Source organism: Bombina bombina, chromosome 6 (genome assembly GCF_027579735.1).
Source record: "Bombina bombina isolate aBomBom1 chromosome 6, aBomBom1.pri, whole genome shotgun sequence".
In the NCBI taxonomy this organism is placed as follows: domain Eukaryota; kingdom Metazoa; phylum Chordata; class Amphibia; order Anura; family Bombinatoridae; genus Bombina; species Bombina bombina.
This window is the reverse complement of record NC_069504.1, coordinates 1057053562-1057075382: the sequence shown is the minus strand read 5'-3', so window position 1 is coordinate 1057075382 and position 21821 is coordinate 1057053562. Positions and strand designations below refer to the sequence as shown.

The 21821-nt window shown below is 40.3% G+C and overlaps 1 protein-coding gene across 1 annotated transcript in view; it reads right to left on the bottom strand.

The window, feature by feature from the left end:
* IL17RA (interleukin 17 receptor A) overlaps nt 1–21821 on the bottom strand; it is a 144474-nt gene that overhangs the window by 16962 nt on the left and 105691 nt on the right. The window contains exon 10 of the mRNA XM_053718857.1: nt 7555–7644. Within this exon, the coding sequence (XP_053574832.1) occupies nt 7555–7644 (90 nt within the window). The remainder of the gene's footprint in view (nt 1–7554; nt 7645–21821) is intronic.

Sequence of the window (21821 nt, the reverse complement as noted above, 5' to 3'; positions counted from 1 at the left end):
GCCCCTTCAGATTGGTGTGAGGGTATGTCAGAACAGTTATCATCAGCGTCCTCTTGCTCTTCAGTGTTTAAAACAGAGCAATCGCGCTTTCTCTGATAAGTAGGCATTTTAGATAAAATGTTTGCAATAGAATTATCCATAACAGCCGTTAATTGTTGCATGGTAATAAGTATTGGCGCACTAGATGTACTAGGGGCCTCTTGTGTGGGCAAAACTGGTGTAGACACAGAAGGGGATGATGCAGTACCATGCTTACTCCCCTCATTTGAGGAATCATCTTGGGCAATATCATTATCTGTGGCATCATTGTCCCTACTTTGTTTGGACACTATGTCACAATCATCACATATATTTAAATGGGGAGAAACCTTGGCTTTCATACATATAGAACATCGCTTATCTGATGGTTCAGACATGTTAAACAGGCTTAAACTAGTCAACAAAGCACAAAAAACGTTTTAAAATAAAACCGTTACTGTCACTTTAAATTTTAAACAGAACACACTTTATTACTGAATATGTGAAAAAGCATGAAGGAATTGTTCAAAATTCACCAAAATTTCACCACAGTGTCTTAAAGCCTTAAAAGTATTGCACACCAAATTTGAAAGCTTTAACCCTTAAAATAACGGAACCGGAGCCGTTTTTACATTTAACCCCTATACAGTCCCAGGTATCTGCTTTGCTGAGACCCAACCAAGCCCAGAGGGGAATACGATACCAAATGACGCCTTCTATAAGCTTTTTCAGTGGTTCTTAGCTCCTCACACATGCATCTGCATGCCTTGCTTTCCAAAAACAACTGCGCATTAGTGGCGCGAAAATGAGGCTCTGCCTATGAGTAGAAAAGGCCCCCATCTGAAAAAGGTGTCCAATACAGTGCCTGCCGTTTTTTTAACAACAATCCCCAAGATTATAATAACTATTAAGAGTTATAATCTGCCAAATATGCTTAGCAAAGTAATCGTTTTAGCCCAGGAAAATGTCTACCAGTTTTTAAGCCCTTATAAAGCCCTTTATTCTTTTACTTAATCTTAGAAAATGGCTTACCGGTCCCCATAGGGGAAATGACAGCCTTCCAGCATTACAAAGTCTTGTTAGAAATGTGGCCAGTCATACCTCAAGCAGAAAAGTCTGCCAACTGTTTCCCCCAACCGAAGTTACTTCATCTCAACAGTCCTGTGTGGAAACAGCAATCGATTTTAGTAACGTCTGCTAAAATCATCTTCCTCTTACAAACAGAAATCTTCATCTCTTTTCTGTTTCAGAGTAAATAGTACATACCAGCACTATTTTAAAATAACAAACACTTGATTGAAGGATAAAAACTACATTTAAACACCAAAAAACTCTTAACCATCTCCGTGGAGATGTTGCCGGTGCAACGGCAAAGAGAATGACTGGGGTAGGCGGAGCCTAGGAGGGATCATGTGACCAGCTTTGCTGGGCTCTTTGCCATTTCCTGTTGGGGAAGAGAATATCCCACAAGTAAGGATGACGCCGTGGACCGGACACACCTATGTTGGAGAAATATCACACAATTTATATAATCCTACATGATAAAGCATTAGGCATTTTTATACAGGTTATCCAAGACAACTCTCCCAGTGTCTTGCTACTTCCCTGTCTGAGATCCAAATGGATCTAACCTTGCTTGCAAGAGCTGCATTATATAGCCCTCTAACTATCCTCAGTTGCTACTAATTGGCTTCTTGTTGTCTGCCTGTTACTAATAGTAATGTTTTCAGCAGTGAGCTGGCAAGCCTTACAGCATTTTGGTTCTTTGAGGATAGTTCTTTTCCCTGTAGAGAAATTAACCCTTTCTACAGGAATGAGTTTATAGACTTGATCACAGTTGTCCAGAACCACTGGCAAAGATGGAGCCTGAACAAAAATCTCGCCCAGGTAAGAAGCTTCTGCAATACCTTGCAGACGAAGCTCATCCAACAGAGCTCCTAGTACCTTGGCGAACACCCGGGGTCCCGTAGCAAGGCCACATGGAAATGCAACAAACTGGTAGTGCTTGTCTAGGCAGGCGAACCGAAGGAAACGGTAGTGATCCCTGCGGATCGGGATGTGAAGGTCAGGTCTATTATAGTCATGAACTGACTCTCTTAGACTAGAGGGAGGATGGATCTCATTTTGAATGTTGGGACACTTACAAACCTGTTGAGGCCCTTCAAGTGTAGAATGGGTACCACATATATATTTGAGTAGAATGCTAATGGCTATGAGGTCGTTCACACAGTGGAATAGTGCTGATCTCTTTACCGGGTTTCCTGGAACCCTTGAGAGAAGGGACCGAAAGCTTATTCTGTATCCTTGACAAATGGATGTCCGGTACCCAAGGGTCCTGAACGGACTGAGCCCGGTCCTTTTGAAACAGAGATAATCTGCCCCCCACGCGACCTGGTCCCAGGTCGGGGATGATCCTATCATGTGGACTTATTGTCCTGGGAAGCTTTCTTGGGCTGCTTCTATTTGGTCAACCCCTGCGCTCCTCTGATTTCTGTTTTGACGAAAGGGACAAAAGTGTCCCGCTGTACAACCTTTGGACTTAGACTTCTTGTCCTGTGGTAGGAAATCTCCCTTTCCACTGGTGACAGTAGCTATAATGGAGTCCAGACCTGGTCCAAACAGGTATTTACTCCTCTAGGGGAGTTTCAACTATATACCACAACTTCGTGGCCCCCGTCACGGCAGCTATTCCAACCGCCGGCTGAAACAAGGAGCCTTACTGTAGGAACATCGTTCTCTGGTATTCCTCAATCTGTCTACAGGGTCCTTAAAGAACGTGCTATCCTCTAGCAGGATGGGAGTGCGTTTGGCCAAAGTGGATATGGCATGTAGTGCAGGAACAGGGATAAAGGGAACACCCAATTTCTCCCATTCCTTTTAGGTGATCTCCAATATAATAGGGGGTATAGGAAATACCTCTGGAGCCCTAGGCACCGACTCAAGTTTGTGAACCTGATCCTCCTAAGGCAGTTTTGCAGCTGGAACCCCCAGGGTAGATAGAAACCTCTTAAGCTATACCTTGAACCTGATCATGACCTCCTCAGAGTCTCCTTCCGACTCTACTTCAGAGGTATCCGAGGAAGAGAGTTATTCCTCAGATTTGACTAAGGGTTCATCATCAGAAGGTTGCCCATAACTGTCCATTGTGGTCTCCAGCAAAACATTTCGGCTTTGCACTAGAGAACAATATTTATATTTTATTTTTATTTTCCCTGCTAAGTGTATAGCTTTCAGGGCAGCAGTCACAGCAGACTGTATAAGGGCTGGGAGAAAATTGTAAAAAGAGCCTACCCCAGCTGGGGTCGTACTGCTATTTTCACAGCGGCCTGTTTCGACTGTGGTTGCAGCATGGAATGTTGGACAGGGACATCCACATCCAAAACTTGGGAATCCACAAAGGGGACTGCTAAGGCTACATGGAGATTCCTCAGCATGCTGCCTGCTTGGGCCTCCTGGATGAGACGTCAGGACGAATGACAGGCAAGAATTGCAATATTGTGCCGGAGGTCACACTGTATTTAATTTTCAAAGTATACATTTATTATTATCAATGGAATGTACCGATAAAGATTCCTCCAGACTCTCTATCAGTTTAGAGTCATCCATAGTATGGTGGTGTGTATTAACAAATTTGATAACAATCGTGAGCCTCACAGTGGGGTGCCCCAGGCTTCTGATGCACAAATCAACTGTCCCCTTTATGCCCTGTTTAGGGCATTTTACCACCTTTGATCCGGCCGAACCCCGTAGATACTGCTCTCCCACAGGACTGTTGCACTGCTGTCCCTCAGGACTGATGGAGCTGAAGCAGAAATGGCGCGAAATCGCTGTCTACAGCGGCAATCTACGTCTCTGCCCCCTGCTATGGCCTATATCGACAGAAGGCCTACAGACTGTAGTAGTGATAAAAACCCACAAAATGGCATCACCCTTGGGATGAGCCTGCACATATAAAATGTCTTGAGTCACCGGAGCACCTGTATCAAATTCAAGTGCAGCTGTATCACAAAACCATTCCATGTTGTGTCTTGGTGTTATGGTGTCCATACACTACGACTGTAGTGTATGACTGTCTGTGTCCTGTATAACAGCGCGTGTGAATCGCTCCCCTCTCAGCAGCATAAACATGCTGAAGTCTGGCTGGTCACTGGATACAGCGGTCTGCTTATGACAGGTCACCCACCGCCTGTCGTGAACTAGGTGACTTGAATGTGCACAGTGCACCTAATATAAAGAGACACGACCTTACACCTCCTCTCTATTAGACACGTTGCCATGAGAGAGGAGACAACTTGCCCATGTCAAGTCTGTAATTTAGTGTGAGTAACACTGCGTTACCAGACAGGGGGTCTATGTTAAGGAAACTGGAACGAGGCACGGGAGTCCCAGCTTCGACCAGTATTAAATACGCCAATACAATATGGCTATATCAGCCCCGGCTCTCAATGAAAGCCAAATCCATGTTAAAATTTAATTTCTTCATATCTTCTACAGAGCACCTCTCTCTGCCTAGCTCCATGACATGAGGCAAAGAACTACTGAGAGGGTAGGGGAAGTGGGAAGGATAGTTATTGCTTTGCTTGGGGTGTCTTTGAGTCCTTCTGGTGGCCAGGTCGAGTAAACCCAATAGGTTATGAATGTTCTTGTGGACCTCACTGCCAATAGAAGGAAATATATATATATGGACAAAGTGCACTCCAAACCTTATTTTGAACAGCCTTGGGTGCAGCAAACAATATGTGTAGTTCGACGGAAGAAAGCGAACTCCTAATAAAGTGGATCTTCAAGTAAGCCCTTAGGAGTGCGCTTTCTTCCGTCGAACTATATATATATATATATATATATATATATATATATATATATATATGATTGTACTCTCTGGATTTAACTCACAGCAAACTTTAATCTTTAATGTGAACATTTTCAGAGCATTCACTCCTTCCTCAGACGAATGCTCCAAAAACGTTCACATTAAAGTTTGCTGCAAGTTAAATCCAGAAAGTGCAATCATTGGACTTTGTTATTTGGAATTTGTTGTACCCTGGTTCTTATTTCGTCAACGAATGGGAGTGTGCTTTTCATCTTCAGTTGAGATTATATATATATTGTACATATTTCCTGTATTTTCTGTTTGTATCTTAATAAAGAGACTGAAAAATAAATATGGATGGTCATTAAAACTTTGCTAAAACAAAAGAATTGAATGGTTGCCGAACTGCCTGGGTCTCTAGAGGCTGTGCAGCTGGGTATTGAGCACCTAAGGCAGTGCATTTTGCAGGGAAATATATAACCCTGCAAAATGTACAGACCTGGGTGCTCAATAGCACTTTCAGACAGTTGTACAGCCTTCAGAGACCCAGGCAGTTAACCCCAGACAAGTGGAAAGCCCATAGGGAAAATAACAAAATTAACACCACACACAGATATATATATATCCACATATACCGTGTGTATATATATATATATATATATATATATATATATATATATATATATATATACACACATACATACACACACATACATATATATATATATATATATTGTGAAATAAAAGCACTCGCTTGTCTGACAACGTCTGTGATAACAGGAAAATCTTTTATTTATGTGACGTTTCGGGACAGTCCCTTCCTCTGACAAACGAAAAGTGCACAAAATCAGCCTTTTAACAGGCACCAAAAATTAACCTCTAAGAGAACAGCCAATCCTGACCGTTCAAATAACACACCCCTATAGGCAACCAATAGAACGTTGTGACAACTTCCAATGTTAAAAAACACAAATCAAGTGTGCATGAAAAAGCATAAAACGTGTAAATAATATCAGGGTAAACCCATAACAAAACTCTCACTGGCATGATCAGTACCAGCCGAGGCTACGAAAAAGACAACTAAAGTAAACATAATGATGTTAGGTAGAACTAGGCAACTAGGAGTGTAGGTGATGATACTGTTGCGCCACATTAAGTTCTGTGGGATGTTCCCCCTTGACGATCTGGTTTGAGGACTTTACGGATTGTTAAGTAAGTTCTGTGTTTTGACACGTGCTAATGGTGAGTCCCAAGCAACAGGGCTTAGTTACTTTATATATATATATATATATATATATATATATATATATATATATATATATATATATATATATATATATATATATATATACATACACACACACATACACACACATATACACACACTCAAAAAACATGCGTCAAATTTATGGGTCCTGAAGGTGTACACTGTTCCTATGGTGTTAACAGCAACATGAACATACGACCACTTCTCTAAAAGCACTGTCTCCTTCTCTTTTTAGTCTTCATATGGTGGTATTAGGCTCTAGAAAGGTACCCTAAAAGTCACTTAGTAAACAGGTGATTGACATTCCTATAGCAATTACTTATTATCTAGTAGGGCAGGTGTATGAAAAACCCTCAGTGGAAATAGGGGACCACCTTCTCTCCATTATGCAGCCTCACACCCTCTGTGTTTGTTATAGGCAAGGTAAGAACTCTAAAATAGCGCATTTACCCCTTAGCAGTCACCTCTTCAGTAACCAGTTGGGGCAGATGCTAATCTGTTGAGGACCTCATCCCACAGAAATCTCCCTGGTGGCCAGTGAGGCAGATGGAAACTTGGCTGTCAAATAAGCAGTATGGCTGATGTGCTCGGTGATAATTTTTTATGGCTATCAATTATATCTTAGAGCAGGTGTTGCTCTGATCAATGTTTTAGAAGCCTTAAAGTGAAGGTAAACTTTGATGAATGAAAGCCCGTTTTTTAAAAATACTGTTAAAAACAAGGGCACTTTCATTTATCAAAGTTTAGAAGGCAGCCGTTTTAATTAAAAGCTTACCTTTGTTTTTTACACAGCCAGAAATCCTCTCTTCACATGTCATCAATGACTAATCCAGCTTCCTCCTATCACGGCATGGCCTCAGGCAATGACTACCCTGGGGGAAAGCTGTGATTGGAGGAAGCTGGATTAGTCATTGATGACGTGTGAAGAGAGGATCTTCGGGTTGGGGAAGCTACTCTGGCTGTGCAAAGAAGTGAGGTAAGATTTTAATTAAAATGGCTGCTTTATAAACTTTGATGAATGAAGGTGCCCCTGTTTTTAACAGTATTTTTAAAAAACGGGCTTTCATTCATCAACGTTTACCTTCACTTTAAGGGCCTATTTTTTTTTTAAAAAAAAAAAGAGAAAAAAAGGTCACATTTTACACCAAGTGGTGTTGAGGCTGAGGTATGAGCTCAGTAAGTCTTCCCCCAGCACCACAAGCAATGGCCTCCTGCGCTTGCTTTTAGTGCGTGACATCCTCTGCAGTGTGATGACCTCAAAGGTCACAGAGGACCTCTGTGGAACGAAAAATGAGGGACCCTACCTTCATGTGAGCTAAACCTCTCTATACAGGTGGATGAAATGGTGTCACAGTGGAAGGAATAAAAATGAACTGAAAATAAATGGATTTATCATCCTAAAATGCTGCACTTTCTCAAGTACTTTTCCACAACACACATACAATACAGGAGCACTTACCTTTAGAGAGACATGGAATTGCTAGTAAAATAACAAGTAGCACTGGGATACAGACAGCAATGGGACACAGGTGTATCCGCTTGTGTGACACTGCGGATAAAAAGATACGTCCGTTAATAAACTACAGTTCCCTTGTGGTTCATATTTTCTTTTTTTAAAGTGCTAACATTTTACAAAGTGCTAACATTTTACATAGTGCTGTGACACTGGGTCCAAAAATGCAAAGAAAAGTAATAAAATGACATTTACAGGAAGTGCAAGGGTTAGAGGGTCCAGTCTATGTGTTTCTGTTTGCTGTACCTATATTTTACCGTTACATGAGATGATTGACAGGACAGATGAACTTGTGAGCTTACTTTCTAAAGAAAGAGATATTGTAGTTAATAGTTCTAAAATAGTTTCTTAAACCATTAAAACACCCATGCTGATTAGAAATATGAATATTCTCCCTTTATTATTTTATTTTCTTTCTAATGACATGGTGAGTCCACGGATCATCATTAATTACTGTTGGGAATATCACTCCTGGCCAGCAGGAGGCGGCAAAGAGCACCACAGCAAAGCTGGTATCACTTCCTTACCCACAAACCCCAGTCATTCTCTATGCCTCTAGTGCAAGGAGGAGGTGAAGTAATTAGGTGTCCTGATTAGGATTCTTCTATCAAGATTTTTTTTATTTTGAAGACTGGGCAGGATTGCTCTGATCTTCCATCACAAATTGGGTATAGCTGTACTCCACGTTAGTCTCTTCAGCAAGGCTGTGGTAGCTTTAAAGCAGTTAGGAACTTGTAAAGTGTGCTTTGCTGCATTTTCCTAACATGTTGCTGCCCTGGTATAGAAAGCCTAAGTAAGTTTACTCTGTCTTTCTTTTTACACAGGTCTCTGTGAGTCGTCTGACTGCTAGAATGCAGGTAAGTGCCTTTTGTTCTTCTGAGGGTTCTGGAAGGCGGGCACTGAAGGGGTTAAGACCCTCTGCTTTTAAATGGGACATATTCATATGGATGTTGGTGGCAGGCACTTATGCATGTGATTGGAGACTTAGGGTTAACATTCTTCATAAGAGTTAACCTTTATTATATTAATATGTTTATACAGGATATGTATTCTGGTAGCTCCTTTTATTCTGAATTGACTATGTCAGAGGATGTTAGGAGAGCGCGTACAGCACCATTTCTAGGTGTCTGTGTTGATGTGCTTGTGTCATTAACAAGAAGACTGAGCATGCAGTGTTTTTCCTATTGAATTTCTCCTGCTTCCCTTTTAGAAGCGTTTTAGCTCGGCTGGGTGTGAAAGCAGCACGATTAATAGAGAGTTAGTCAACAGTGAGGTTTCCGTGCCAAATTGTGGCCATTCCTCCTTCTTGATATATCGGAGAGTCACCATTTATTTTTTATAGAGGTGGCTGAGTAACTTAACTCCGCCTCGTTCCCGACATGGGAGCAAAGCAGAGTTGTTAGTGTTCGGTCTGCATTGTAAAATTAAGCATACAGTAGTCATTTTCTACTGTGATTTAGACATGGGGGCGTTTCTTCTCTGTGCCTTAAACGGCATTGAGAGGTGTTTGCAGTATGCGGTTATGTTGATTCATTTCAGTTTATTAAGAAAGTGCAGGAACCTATTTTCCTTGTAAGGGCTGCTAATGGAAGCTAGAACATATTATTAAACTATCTTCTGTTCCATTTTAATATATATTTTTTATTTAAAATGTTCCATTTTATTTATTAATAAAGTATTTCAGTATATTATAAATATAAAATATAAGATTTTATAAGATAATTTATTATCTTAAATTATTAATTTAAGATAATTTATTTATAGAAATCAGTTATTCTTTATGGAATTTACCCTTTAAGAAGTAGGTTTGACTGTTTAAAATGCGAACGTTTTTTTGTACCATATTGTTAGTTAAACTATTGATGGTACACCTTTATCTGAGCCTTATGTCTCCCAGAATGATGCTGTTTTGGCAATGCCACAGCTCTCTCCCTTTATGTCCCAAGCCTTTTTGGCATCACAAGTGATGCTCTGCGGTTCCTCTAAATCTCCAGGAGGAGTATGTTTAATTACAGTTTGCAGCTGCAATATCTGCGGCTTTGCCTGTTGGTCTGTTTTTTCCCTTTTCTCAAGGAAAGTGCAAGAGGACATTTATCATTTCAGAATTTGAGGGTTTCTGTTCCACTTTTGGCTACACAGTGGTCCCTCTCCTAGGTTGGAGAGGAGGATTGGGTAGTTTCGGAGGGTGAAATCTCAGACCTGGGCAGTATAATTCCTTCAATCTGAGGTTGAAGTTGTACACTTCAGATTAAGCTTGAACACCTTTGTGCTGTTAAAGGAAGTTTAGCTACCTTGACACATCTTCGACACGTTGTGTCGTTGTTATTCTTAAAAACAAACAATCTATTACATTTTATGATCTGTGATTCCCCTGTGGAGTGTTTTTCAGTTCTAGACCGTGCTAGGAGGAATAGGAGTAGTCAAGGTTTCCTTGTCCTACTTTTCCTGTCTTCAAAATATGTTTTCTGTTAAATGTCAGTCCGCACGGTGCCTTAAATAGTAGGATGTTCTATTTTGGCTTAGAGAACTTCGATTATTAGAGAGTATAGCTGTTCTTTTCAGGATCTATGGAGAGCTTAGTGGTTAGCGCCTTGCTGACCAAAGACTTTACTTTCTTCAAGGGTAGCGTCTTAGTGGCGCAATGCCTTGTCCGATTCATTTTGAGAAGAAAAGCTCTTAAGCTATGGGAGCTATGATATCTAGCTTCTCTGTGTCCATTGAGAAATTAGGCTGAGAATTAGGAGTTCAAGGTTCAATTACAGACACAGCTGTGACAGCAATGCTCTACAAATGACCCTTTGGACAGTGGAATATTACTCTGTGTCCAAGTTCTGGTGTCTATGTACTAGGGTAAAGTCTGGTTTGGTCCTGGTCTGCCAGGGAACGTTCTGGTTTTTCTAGTATTTTTTACTACGGCCTTCAAGGGTGGGTTGAGAGATCTCAGATAGGCCAAGGACATAGTTCTTCAGGGTTATTACTTAGTAGTCATTTCCTTCTTTCCTGAAGCAGTTCCTCCTTTCCAATTTTTATCTGCAGGCCAGATAACTAGGAGACATTTTTTAAACCAGCTGGACAGATACACTGTGGCTGAGCTCTGTAGCAACCCAAGGGTTGCAGGTTTGATCCCCGGTGAGGTCCACTCAGCTTTTCATCCTTCTGGGGTCGATAAAATGAGAAACGCCTTGAGACCTTTACGGGTGATTAGCTGCGCTTTTCAAGTACCCAATGCATACATAGTGTTTGGGAAACTTAGAGACTATTTTAGAGATGTGTCTGAATTTTATTTATTCCTGATTGTGATTCCGATAAGGAAGGAATTCGTAATTGTTACGCTTTCAGTTGGCTTCGCCACAGCTCAAGAAGGCAGTTTTTGGATCAGGGGTATGGCAGTGACTCCCTATCTGGACGTCCTTAGGTTCCAGGCGTTATCTTTGGACCTAGCTGAATCCGCTTTAGACTTCCTATTAATGAGATCTTTCTGACGGAGGTCAGAAGAACCAAGGTTCTTTCAAATTGCCTGTCCTTATGGTCTGAAATTCAACTATCAGTGCTCCAAGGTATGGAATCGGTTTGATGGGGTTTCCATGGTCATATTTTCTTTTGCTCAGTTCCATTGGAGGCCTCTGCGGCTATACTGGCTTACCCAATGAAATGGGGGTTTCACTATCCTATCGCAGAGGATAGTTTTTGGAAGGACTACTCTCCCCATAATCATTTTGCATTGTTTTGCATTGAGAATGACCTTCATTGAGGGTTGGATCTTAACTGTTTTCTAGCCTGGTTCTGCAGGTTCCAGTTAGGAAGCTATTCAAAGATAGCATAGAGGTTTTGCCTTTGCTTTTTTCAACTGTAAGCCTCAAATTTGATTCCCCTCAGGGTTTGCAACAATGTAACTTTCAGTGAATTACCTCAGCCTCCGGGGGGGGGCTCGGAGTTCCTTGATCATGTAGGAGGTGACGAGTATCTTTCAGTGGGCAGTGATACTTAATTTCTGTCTATAAGTCTTCCTCTATAAGGAGTGGAACTCTTCCGGAGGTGTTTTCCTATCTAACTTTCAATTGGACAGCCGGTGCTAGATCTCATGATTTTTCGGCAGAATGTCAAGCTCCCGAAAAAAAAAGGGATCCTCAGACTGTCCTGATAGATGCTCTGGCAGTCCCTTGGAATTTTAGTCTAGCATACCTGTTTCCTCCATTACGGTCTCCTTCCAAGAGTCATTGCTTGGATCAAGTAGGAGCAGGCGTCTGATTCTCATGCCCTGGCGTGGCCTCGCAGGATCTGGTATGCAGATCTAGTGGAAATGTCATCTCTTCCACCTGGGAGACTACTTCTGAGGAGGGACCTTCTACTTCAGGGCCTTTTTTCCTTCATCCAAATCTCGTTGCTCTGAAGCTGACTGCTTGGAGATTTAACACTTAGTTATTTTCTAAGTGTGGGTTTTTGGAGTCTGTCATTGAGACCTTTGATACAGGCTCGTTAGCCAGTGTCAAGAAAGATTTCCATAGGATTTGGCGTAAATATCTGTATTGGTGTGAATCCGGTGGCTACTCTTGGAGTAAGTCAGGATTCCTAGGTTTTGTCTTTTCTCCAGGAGGTTCTGGAGAAGGGTTTGTCAGCTAGTACTCTGAAAGGTCATTTCTTGAGTTATCTATTTTGTTGCATAAGCGTTTGGTGGATGCGCCAGATGTGCAATCTTTTTGTCGGGCCTTGGTCTGGATCAGGCCTTTGTTTAGACCTTTACTCCTCCCTGGAGTCAACCTTATTCTTAAGGTTTTACAACGGGATCTGTTTGAACCTATGCATTCTTAGATATTAAGATATATCTTGGAAGGTTTTGTTTCTTGTTGTTATTTCTTCTGCTAGGAGAGTTTCGGAACTCTCGGCTCTACAGTATGATTCTCCTTATCTTATTTTTCTTTTGGATAAGGGGTTCTGCGTACTAGGTAGTTTTTCTGCCTACGTTTTTTTTTCCCTTTCAAACAGGATATTAATCAGGAGATTGTTGTCCCTTGTTTTCATATGGAGTGTTGTAACACTAACTTTATTTTGTGCGTGCACTGAATTTCTGTCCACAGGCGACTACAGATTTTCGTCAGTCTTCTGCTTCGTTTGTTTGATCCCATGGGAAGAGCAAGAATCAGAAAGCTACGGCTACGTCACCTTCCTTTTGGTTGAGGAGTATGCTTCGTTTGGCCTATGAGACGGCTGGACAGCAACCTCCTGAGAGAATCATAGCTCATTCTACGGGGGCTGTTTCTTCTTCCTGGGTCTTCAAAATTGAGTCTTGCATCCTTTTTCCAGATTTTATGTTTGATTCTTTTACCGCGGTTTAGGCTTCTTATGGGAGAAAGGTTCTTCAAGCAGTGGTGCCTTCTGTTTAGGTTTCCTGTCTTGTCCCTCCCTTATCATCTGTGTCCTCTAGCTTGGGTATTGATGCCCAACAGTAATTAAGGATGATCCGTGGACTCACCGTGTCATTAGAAAGGAAGGATGCTTACCTGATAAATTTATTTATTTCTTGACACGGTGAGTTCATGGCCCGCCCTGTTTTTCAGACAGTTTCTTTGTTATATAAACCTCAGGCACCTCTGCACCTTGTGTTATTTCCTTTCACTCATTTCCTTTGGTCAAATGACTGGGGGTTGTGGGTAAGGAAGTGATACTTAACAGTTTTGCTGTGGTGCTCTTTGCCTCCTCCTGCTGGCCAGGAGTGATATTCCCAACAGTAATTAACGATGATCCCTGGACTCACCGTGTCAAGAAAGAAATACATTTATCAGGTAAGCATAAATTTTGTTTTTCAGTCACACTTTAAAGTCCATAACTGTGTCTTACTATGGTAAGACATTTCAATTGAAGAGGTTAACCCAGTGTGTAAGGATTCCAGTCCTGCTTTTAACTTTTGCTCTAACTCACCTCCCTCACCTGTACTTAAGGCATCACCACGCCCCAAACAAGTGCTTAGTTGTTGAGAATTGTATATCTAAGCTCAGTGCACTGTTTGCTATAAGCTAATATATAACAGAATAATATTATCACTTGTTACTTCAATTCCTGGATTACAAATGCCAGCTGCAGTTTGGTCTCACAAAAGGATTGTTAATAACTTGCTACATTACAATCTGAACGGAGTCTAATTCAAGAATTTATACATCCTGACTCATCATATCATCTCTACAGGACTTGTAACATTGTTACCATCAAAAGGATTCTACTCACTCCAGCTACGGTACTTGTATCACTTGTTCATCTCTTTGGAGCTGTTAATTTAAAGGCTAATACAATGTCATATTTCACCTGAACATTCTTAAATTGACTTTGTCTCTACATTAACTTCTAACTATTACAGACGCCTGCCTTAAGTTACCGTTACAACGACTATCATTCATCCCTTACCGGGCCGCAACGGACTTTCTCTGACGTCACTCACAGCTGTACATAGCAGCGTATCACACCCCTCTCACTATTCACACAGGACTGTGTTTCGGTTTTCCACGCTGCATAACATTAAACAGTGAGTTGTGCTTCGCAGCTGGTCACGCCCCTGTCAGCACCTGCAGCTCTGTCTATCTCATGTCTCTCACGCTGCAGTGGTTATTTCTCTGAAGTTATCTCTCCTATATGGGCACCATCTATGCAAATGTTGAAAGTTATTGCTAACACTATTTTTCTCTTACAGAGTTTCTTTACTTATATGGTATAACTTCATTATATAACCCTATAGTCTTCCTGCAAATCTTTATAAATATCACACTGTGTTAATACAGTCTATGCTGATATAATAGCCTGTACTCCAGTTGTGAAACATATATAATTTTATCAAACTCTGCAATTGTGATTCAAACATCCAAGGAACAGTGGTTCCAAACATTTTTCGGTTCAAGCCGCACTTAAGGTTTCAAAATTTTTCCAATGCACCCGAAGTCAAACCATAGTTCTACAGTATATTACATACCCAACAGGTGAAGTGCGCAGTTAGTGGCTTGGTGCAATTAGTATTAAATGCAAATTATCACACATTTACACTTAAAAATAAAAACCATAAGGAACCAGCAATAATAATCTTTTATTTGAAAGATTTAACAACAAACATAACAGAAATCACAAACAATTTATTGATGGGAATAATTAGTGAGACGGATTAGCCTGTTCACTACACATCTTTTCAAATCTCAGAATCAAACTGGATACAGCCACTCTCATTTCCTATTCCACGTCGATTTTCGCACAGTATTTTCCTTTTTATCACAGCGACTGCTGAAAACCCAGCTTCGCATAAATATAATGTTGCAAAAGGAATTAAGATTCCCTAAACTTTACCACTTAAAATTCAATAAGATTTTCATCTTCAGCAGAAGTAAATTCAGATGGAGCTTTGTCTCTGAATCGGTCTTAAATCCATGCAAATTTGTCACCATCATATTCTTGAAAGTATTTTTCAAAGCACTTTATAATCTTTGATAGGTGATCTTCAAAAACAAATCAACTCCATTGGAGAGCACAAACTGCTGCAACAAGGGGAAACAGTCTTTGCCGCCGTCTTCATTCATTTTCCTTCTCCATAGTTGTAATTTTTTTTCTGAAAGCTGAAATATTCTTGGCCAATTTCAAAACATGCATGTTGCCTCCCTGCAGGGAGAGATTCAATGCATTTAATGTTTCAAAAATATCACACAAGTATGCTAGTTTCACTAAAAAAATCTGTTTCCACAAAGTGTTTGGCATACTCGTGTTTTCTTCTTCAAGAAAAATGTAGATTTCTTGCCGTAATTGAAATGTATGGGACAATATATTGCCTTGAGAGAGCCATCGTGAGTGGCAGCGGTACAACAAAGATGTGTATTCGGCTCCCATATCCTCACACACTGTTTTGAAAAACCTTGCTTTCACTGGCCTAGTTTTTATAAAGTTCACCACACATTCTAAAACAAGATTCAAAATACTTTGATGCAAGTGCTTCTCTATGAATGAAGCAATGGGTCCACAGTGCATCCAGAGTTTTGTTTCTGATAAGCGCCTGCAATCCTCCATAACGGCCGGACACCAATGCACTTTGTCCATTCCAAGTTATTTGGAACCATAAATGTTTACAGGATCTCAAACAAGTCTTGAGCCTTTGTACTTGCAGCGATAAAAGAGAAGGTCCCCAACAATGTTATTACCATCTTATTATTGTCCGTGGCCTCATCCAGATGCAAGCCAAATTCCTTTCCTTTTAGTTTCTCAATTAATTGGTCATTGAGATCATCTATCATGTGCTGAATTCTGCGACTGATAGTATTGTTAGACAAAGGCAAATTTTAAAGCAGTTTTCCCACAGATTCGCCTATCATAATGTACACCAAATCTTTAGCAGCCAGTAGAATTAGTTGCTCTGCGATGGTATGCGGATTTTTACACTTTGCAACTCTATATGCAACCTTGTATGAGGCTAGCAGAGCATTGTTTGGTATTGACAAATGCCAAGAAAAAGTACCTTGTTACCTTTCTGGTAAAGTAGTCACAAGATTTACCAACTATGTTTGAATGATTGGTTTCTAAATGGCGTTTTAGCTTACTTGGAATCATGCACTCTGGAGCCAAAATCTTCAAACACACTCTCTTCACTATTAACATTTGTTGATGTGAAGCCAAAATTAATATAATTGTCATCATATTTCTGAAATTTACACTTCTTCACACACCCACCACTAGTTTGTGGTGCATCCTTTTCAGACCTAGCGTGCTTATTAAATAAAAACTTGTCTATTTTATTAGGAAGATAAATAATATGCACTTGCAATACAGTAATATAATTAATGTGATAACTGTAACTTGTTCAAATACCAAAGAAGAAAAGGAGTCTCTTTTTTCAAGAAACACTATTGTATCCGTAGGTAAGTAAATGGTCTGGGCTCACTTACAATTAAAATGTGGGAATGTAGGTAAACATGGGTAAGAACCAGACCGTCTCAAAAACTCCCAGTGATAGGTTTAATAATGCAGGATCTGGATGGGAACGAATATGCAGCTAAACATACACCTAGATTACGAGTTTTGCGTTAGAGGCTGTGCGGTGCTAACGAGTAGTTTATGCTCACCGCTCACTTACAGACAGCGCTGGTATTACGGGTTTTTACAAACCCGGCGTGAGCGTTGAGCAAAATTTTGCTCCTTACTGCACTCCAATACCAGTGCTGCTTACGTTAGCGGTGAGCTGGTGTAACGTGCTCGTGCACGATTTCCCCATAGGAATCAACGGGGAGAGCCGGCTGAAAAAAAAGTCTTACACCTGCCAAAAAGCAGTGTAAAGCTCCTTAACGCAGCCCCATTGATTCCTATGGGGAAATACATTTTATTTCTACACCTAACATCCTAACATGAACCCCGAGTCTAAACACCCCCTAATCTTACACTTATTAAACCCTAATCTGCCGCCGACATCTACATTATATTATTAACCCCTAATCTGCCACTCCGGACACCACCGCCACCTACATTATACTTATGAACCCCTGCTGCCCCCAACATCGCCGACACCTACATTATATTTATTAACCCCTAATCTGCCGCCCCCAATGTCGCCGCCACCTACCTACATTTATTAACCCCTAATCTGCTGATCCCAACGTCGCCACCACTATAATAAAACATATTAACCCCTAAACCGCCGCACTCCCGCCTTGCAAACATTAGTTAAATATTATTAACCCCTAATCTGCCGTCCCTAACATCGACGCCACCTACCTACATTTATTAACCCCTAATCTGCCGCCCCCAACGTCGCCGCCACTATATTAAAAAGTTATTTACCCCTAAACCCAAGTCTAACCCTAAACCTAACACCCCCTAACTTAAATATAATTAAAAGAAATCTAAATAAAATTACTATAATTAACTAAATTATTCCTACTTAAAACTAAATACTTACCTATAAAATAAACATTGTATCTATCTTAGGGTTTATTTTTATTTTACAGGCAAGTTTGTATTTATTTTAACTCGGTAGAATAGTTACTAAATAGCTATTAACTATTTACTAACTACCTAGCTAAAATAAATACAAAATGTACCTGTAAAATAAAACCTAACCTAAGTTACAATTACACCTAACACTACACTATAATTAAATTACTTCCCTAAATTAAATACAATAAAATAAAAATATCTAAAGTACAAAAAAACCCAAAAAACACTAAATTAAAGAAAATAATAAACAAATTACAAGATTTTTAAACTAATTACACCTAATCTAATGTTACTTTTTTTTTTTTTTAATGGGGTATTGAGTGGGTTTTAGAGTAGGGTTGGTTGTGTGGGTGGTGGGTTTTAATGTTGGGGGGGATTTGTAATTTTTTTTTACAGGTAAGAGAGCTGATTACTTTGGGGCAATGCCCCGCAAAAAGCCCTTTTAAGGGCTATTTGTAATTTAGTGTAGGGTAGGGCTTTTTTTAGTTTGGGTTTTTTTTTTTTATTTTGTTAGGGGGATTAGATTAGGTGTAATTAGTTTCAAAATCTTGTAATTTGTTTATTATTTTCTGTAATTTAGTGTTTTTTTTTGTACTTTAGATAATTTTATATAATTGTATTTAATTTAGGGAATTAATTTAATTATAGTGTAGTGTTAGGTGTAATTGTAACTTAGGTTAGATTTTATTTTACAGGTAACATTGTATTTATTTTAGCTAGGTAGTTATTAAATAGTTAATAACTATTTAATAACTATTGTACCTAGTTAAAATAAATAAAAACTTGCCTGTAAAATAAAAATAAACCCTAAGCTAGCTACAATGTAACTATTAGTTATATTGTAGCTATCTTAGGGTTTATTTTATAGGTAAGTATTCAGTTTTAAATAGGAATTTAGTTAATGATAGGAATTTTATTTAGATTTATTTAAATTATATTTAAATTAGGAGGGGTTAGGGTTAGACTTAGATTTAGGGGTTAATAACTTTAGTATGGGGGCGGCAGATTAGGGGTTAATAAAATGTAGGTAGGTGTCGGCGATGTTAGGGCCGGAAGATTAGGGGTTAATATTTAACTAATGTTTGCGAGGCGGGAGTGCGGCGGTTTAGGGGTTAATGTCTGGTTCGGCAGATTAGGGGTTAAAAATGTAATTTTAGTGTTTGCGATGTGGGGGGGCCTCGGTTTAGGGGTTAATAGGCAGTTTATGGGTGTTAGTGTACTTTTTAGCACTTTAGTTAAGAGTTTTATGCTACGGTGTTGTACCGTAAAACTCTTAACTACTGACTTTAAAATGCGGTACCAGTGTTGACAGGAGAGGGTCTACCGCTCACTTTTTGGCAGACTCGTAATACTGGCACATTTTTGCTCACTGTTGGTTTCACTATAATTACCCGCTTGTTAAAGGGATATGAAACTCAAATGTGTTCTTTCATGATTCACATAGAGCATATCATTTTAAACAGCATTCCAATTTACTAGTTATCTAATTTGTTTTGTTCTCTTGGTATCCTTTGTTAAAAAGAATATACAGGTAGGCTCAGGAGCAGCAAAGCACTATTGGGAACTAGCTACTGATTGGTGGCTGAGCATATATGCCTCTCTTTATTGGTTTACGTGATGTGTTCAGCTAGCAACCAGTAGTGCATTGCTGCTCCTTCAAAACGAAATTGATAAGTATATTAAAAAGTTGTTTATAACTATATGCTCTTTGTGAATCTGGAAATACATATTATAGGCTAAGTGCCCTCATACATATTATACACACTTTTTTAACAGACAAAGAAGGCTATCTTTGATACCCTATATGGGTACGTAAAATAAAAGTAAAGAATTTAATACAGAAAAATATAAAAAATGGTTAGGCTTGGATTGTAAGCTTAAAAAGGGACACTGAACCCAAATTTTTTATTTTATGTTTCAGAGAGCATGCAATTTTAAGCAACGTTCTAATTTACTCCTATTATCAATTTCCCTTCATTCTCTTGGTATCTTTATTTGAAAATGCAAGTTTGTAAGCATAGGAGCCGGCCCATTTTTGGTTCAAGCACCCTGGATAGTGCTTGCTGATTGGTGGCTACATTTAGATACCAATCGGTAAGCACTACCCAGATGCTAAACCAAAGAAGGGCAGGCTTGTAAGCTTACATTCCTGCTTTTTCAAATAAAGATACCAGGAGAACGAATAAAAATTGATAAATTAGAAAGTTGCTTAAAATTGCCTGCTCTATCTGAAAGGAAATGATCTGGTAAGCATAATTTATGTTTTCCTTCTTAATATGGGAAGAGTCCACAGCTGCATTCCTTACTTGTGGATAACATATACCCAAGCTCTAGAGTACACAGAATGCTAACAGGAGGGAAAAAAGAGAGGCGGACCCTAATCTGAGGGCACCACAGCCTGCAAAACCTTTCTCCCGAAGGCTGCTTCAGCAGAAGCAAAAACATCAAACTTTTAAAATTTGGAAAAAGTATGTATGTGAGGACCAGGTAGCCACCTTACAAATCAGATCCATAGAGGCTTCATTGTTGAAGGCTCAAGAGGAAACCACTACTCTCTTAGAATGAACCGAGGAGGCTTATGTCCCGCTGTCTCTATGCTTAACAGTTGACACTCAGCCAAAAAGATAAGGAAGTCGAAGAGGCCCTCTGATCCCTACGCTTCCCGGAAAAGAGAACAAACAGAGAAAGAAGTTTGTCTAAATTCCTTTGTGGCCTGAAGATAGAACTTCAATGAACAAACCACATCCAGAATTACGTTGTAAACGTTCCTTCGACAAAGGAGGATTAGGACATAAGAAAGGAACCACAATCTCTTGATTGATGTTTTGCGAATAGACGCAACCTTAGGAAGAAAACCTAACTTGGTTCATAGAACAGCCTTATCAGCATGGAAAGCCAGATAAGGAGGGACGCATTACAAGGCAGCAATTACAGATACTTATATGTGCTCAACCAAGAATAACTAACACAGTTGCAGTCCAAACAGATTCTGGCGTTATGTCCCCAATAGTAATAGTCCCAAAAATAATATTTATACAATTGTATACTCTTACCCCCAATCCTGTGATCAGTCCGGTCCTGGGGAGAAGTTGAATCCGGTCGCACTTACTCTAAGGAACGCCGTTACAAGAGTGAGCGCTTCTTCTTACCATCTGCGTAAACATCCGGAAACTTCAACTGTCCAATTAGCTCCCTCCTCAGACGTCACAGTCAGAGGGTGTAGTCCGCTATCTCGATCCATATTGGGCAACAACGATGAAGCAGTCAGGCCTACCGCTGGGCTAAGGGAAAATGCTAGGGATTCCCCTTGTGAGCCGAGCTGCACATTGTGGGCTGGTCACAACCAAGGCAAAGCAACAGAAGAAACGAAGCACTGGCTTAATAAAACATTACAAAATACTTTATTCCAAAAAAAGTAAGGAGGAAACAGCAGGAAACACAAAGTGGAAAGTTGTCAGAAATCGGAGTCAACTAGTGCAGCTGACATGTTTTGTCTCACGCCGTTATCAAAGCTGATGTGAGGTGAAACCCCCGCCACTTAAAACAAGTAAAAGACTCCTATTGGACAACAATATGTGTGCAACATATTAACTATTTCATGATTGTTACATATTCACAAGTCATAAATCTCTGACCCATCTATTCGACTAACTGATCTACATATACAACAGTATTTTATTACTTCACAACAAATGAGAATCTTTAAGATTTTTTCTCTAATCTGTATAAGGATTAACCTGTATATCCTATATAATAAAAGGCCAAGTGTGTTTGTCCGAAGCTGTCATGTGCAGTAGAGACTGCACACAAGGACAAACACACCTGGCCTTCCAACTGACCTGGCGTCTTGTGGTGGAGTGGGCGTGGCCGGGCGGGTGCAGAGTGGGCAAAAGAGAGGAGGGAGAGAGACAGCAAAAGAGAGGAGGGATAGAGAGAGCGCAAAAGAGAGGGGGAGAGAGCGCAAAAGAGAGGGGGAGAGAGCAAAAGAGGAGAGAGACAGCAAACGAGAGGAGAGAGAGAGCAAACAAGAGAGACAGCAAAAGAGGGGGAGAGACAGCAAAAGAGGGGAGAGAGAGAGAGCGCAAAAGAGAGGGGGAGAGAGCGCAAAAGAGAGGGGGAGAGAGCGCAACAGAGAGGGGGAGAGAGCGCAACAGAGAGGGGGAGAGAGCGCAACAGAGAGGGGGAGAGAGCGCAAAAGAGAGGGGGAGAGAGCGCAAAAGAGAGGGGGAGAGAGCGCAAAAGAGAGGGGGGAGAGAGCGCAAAAG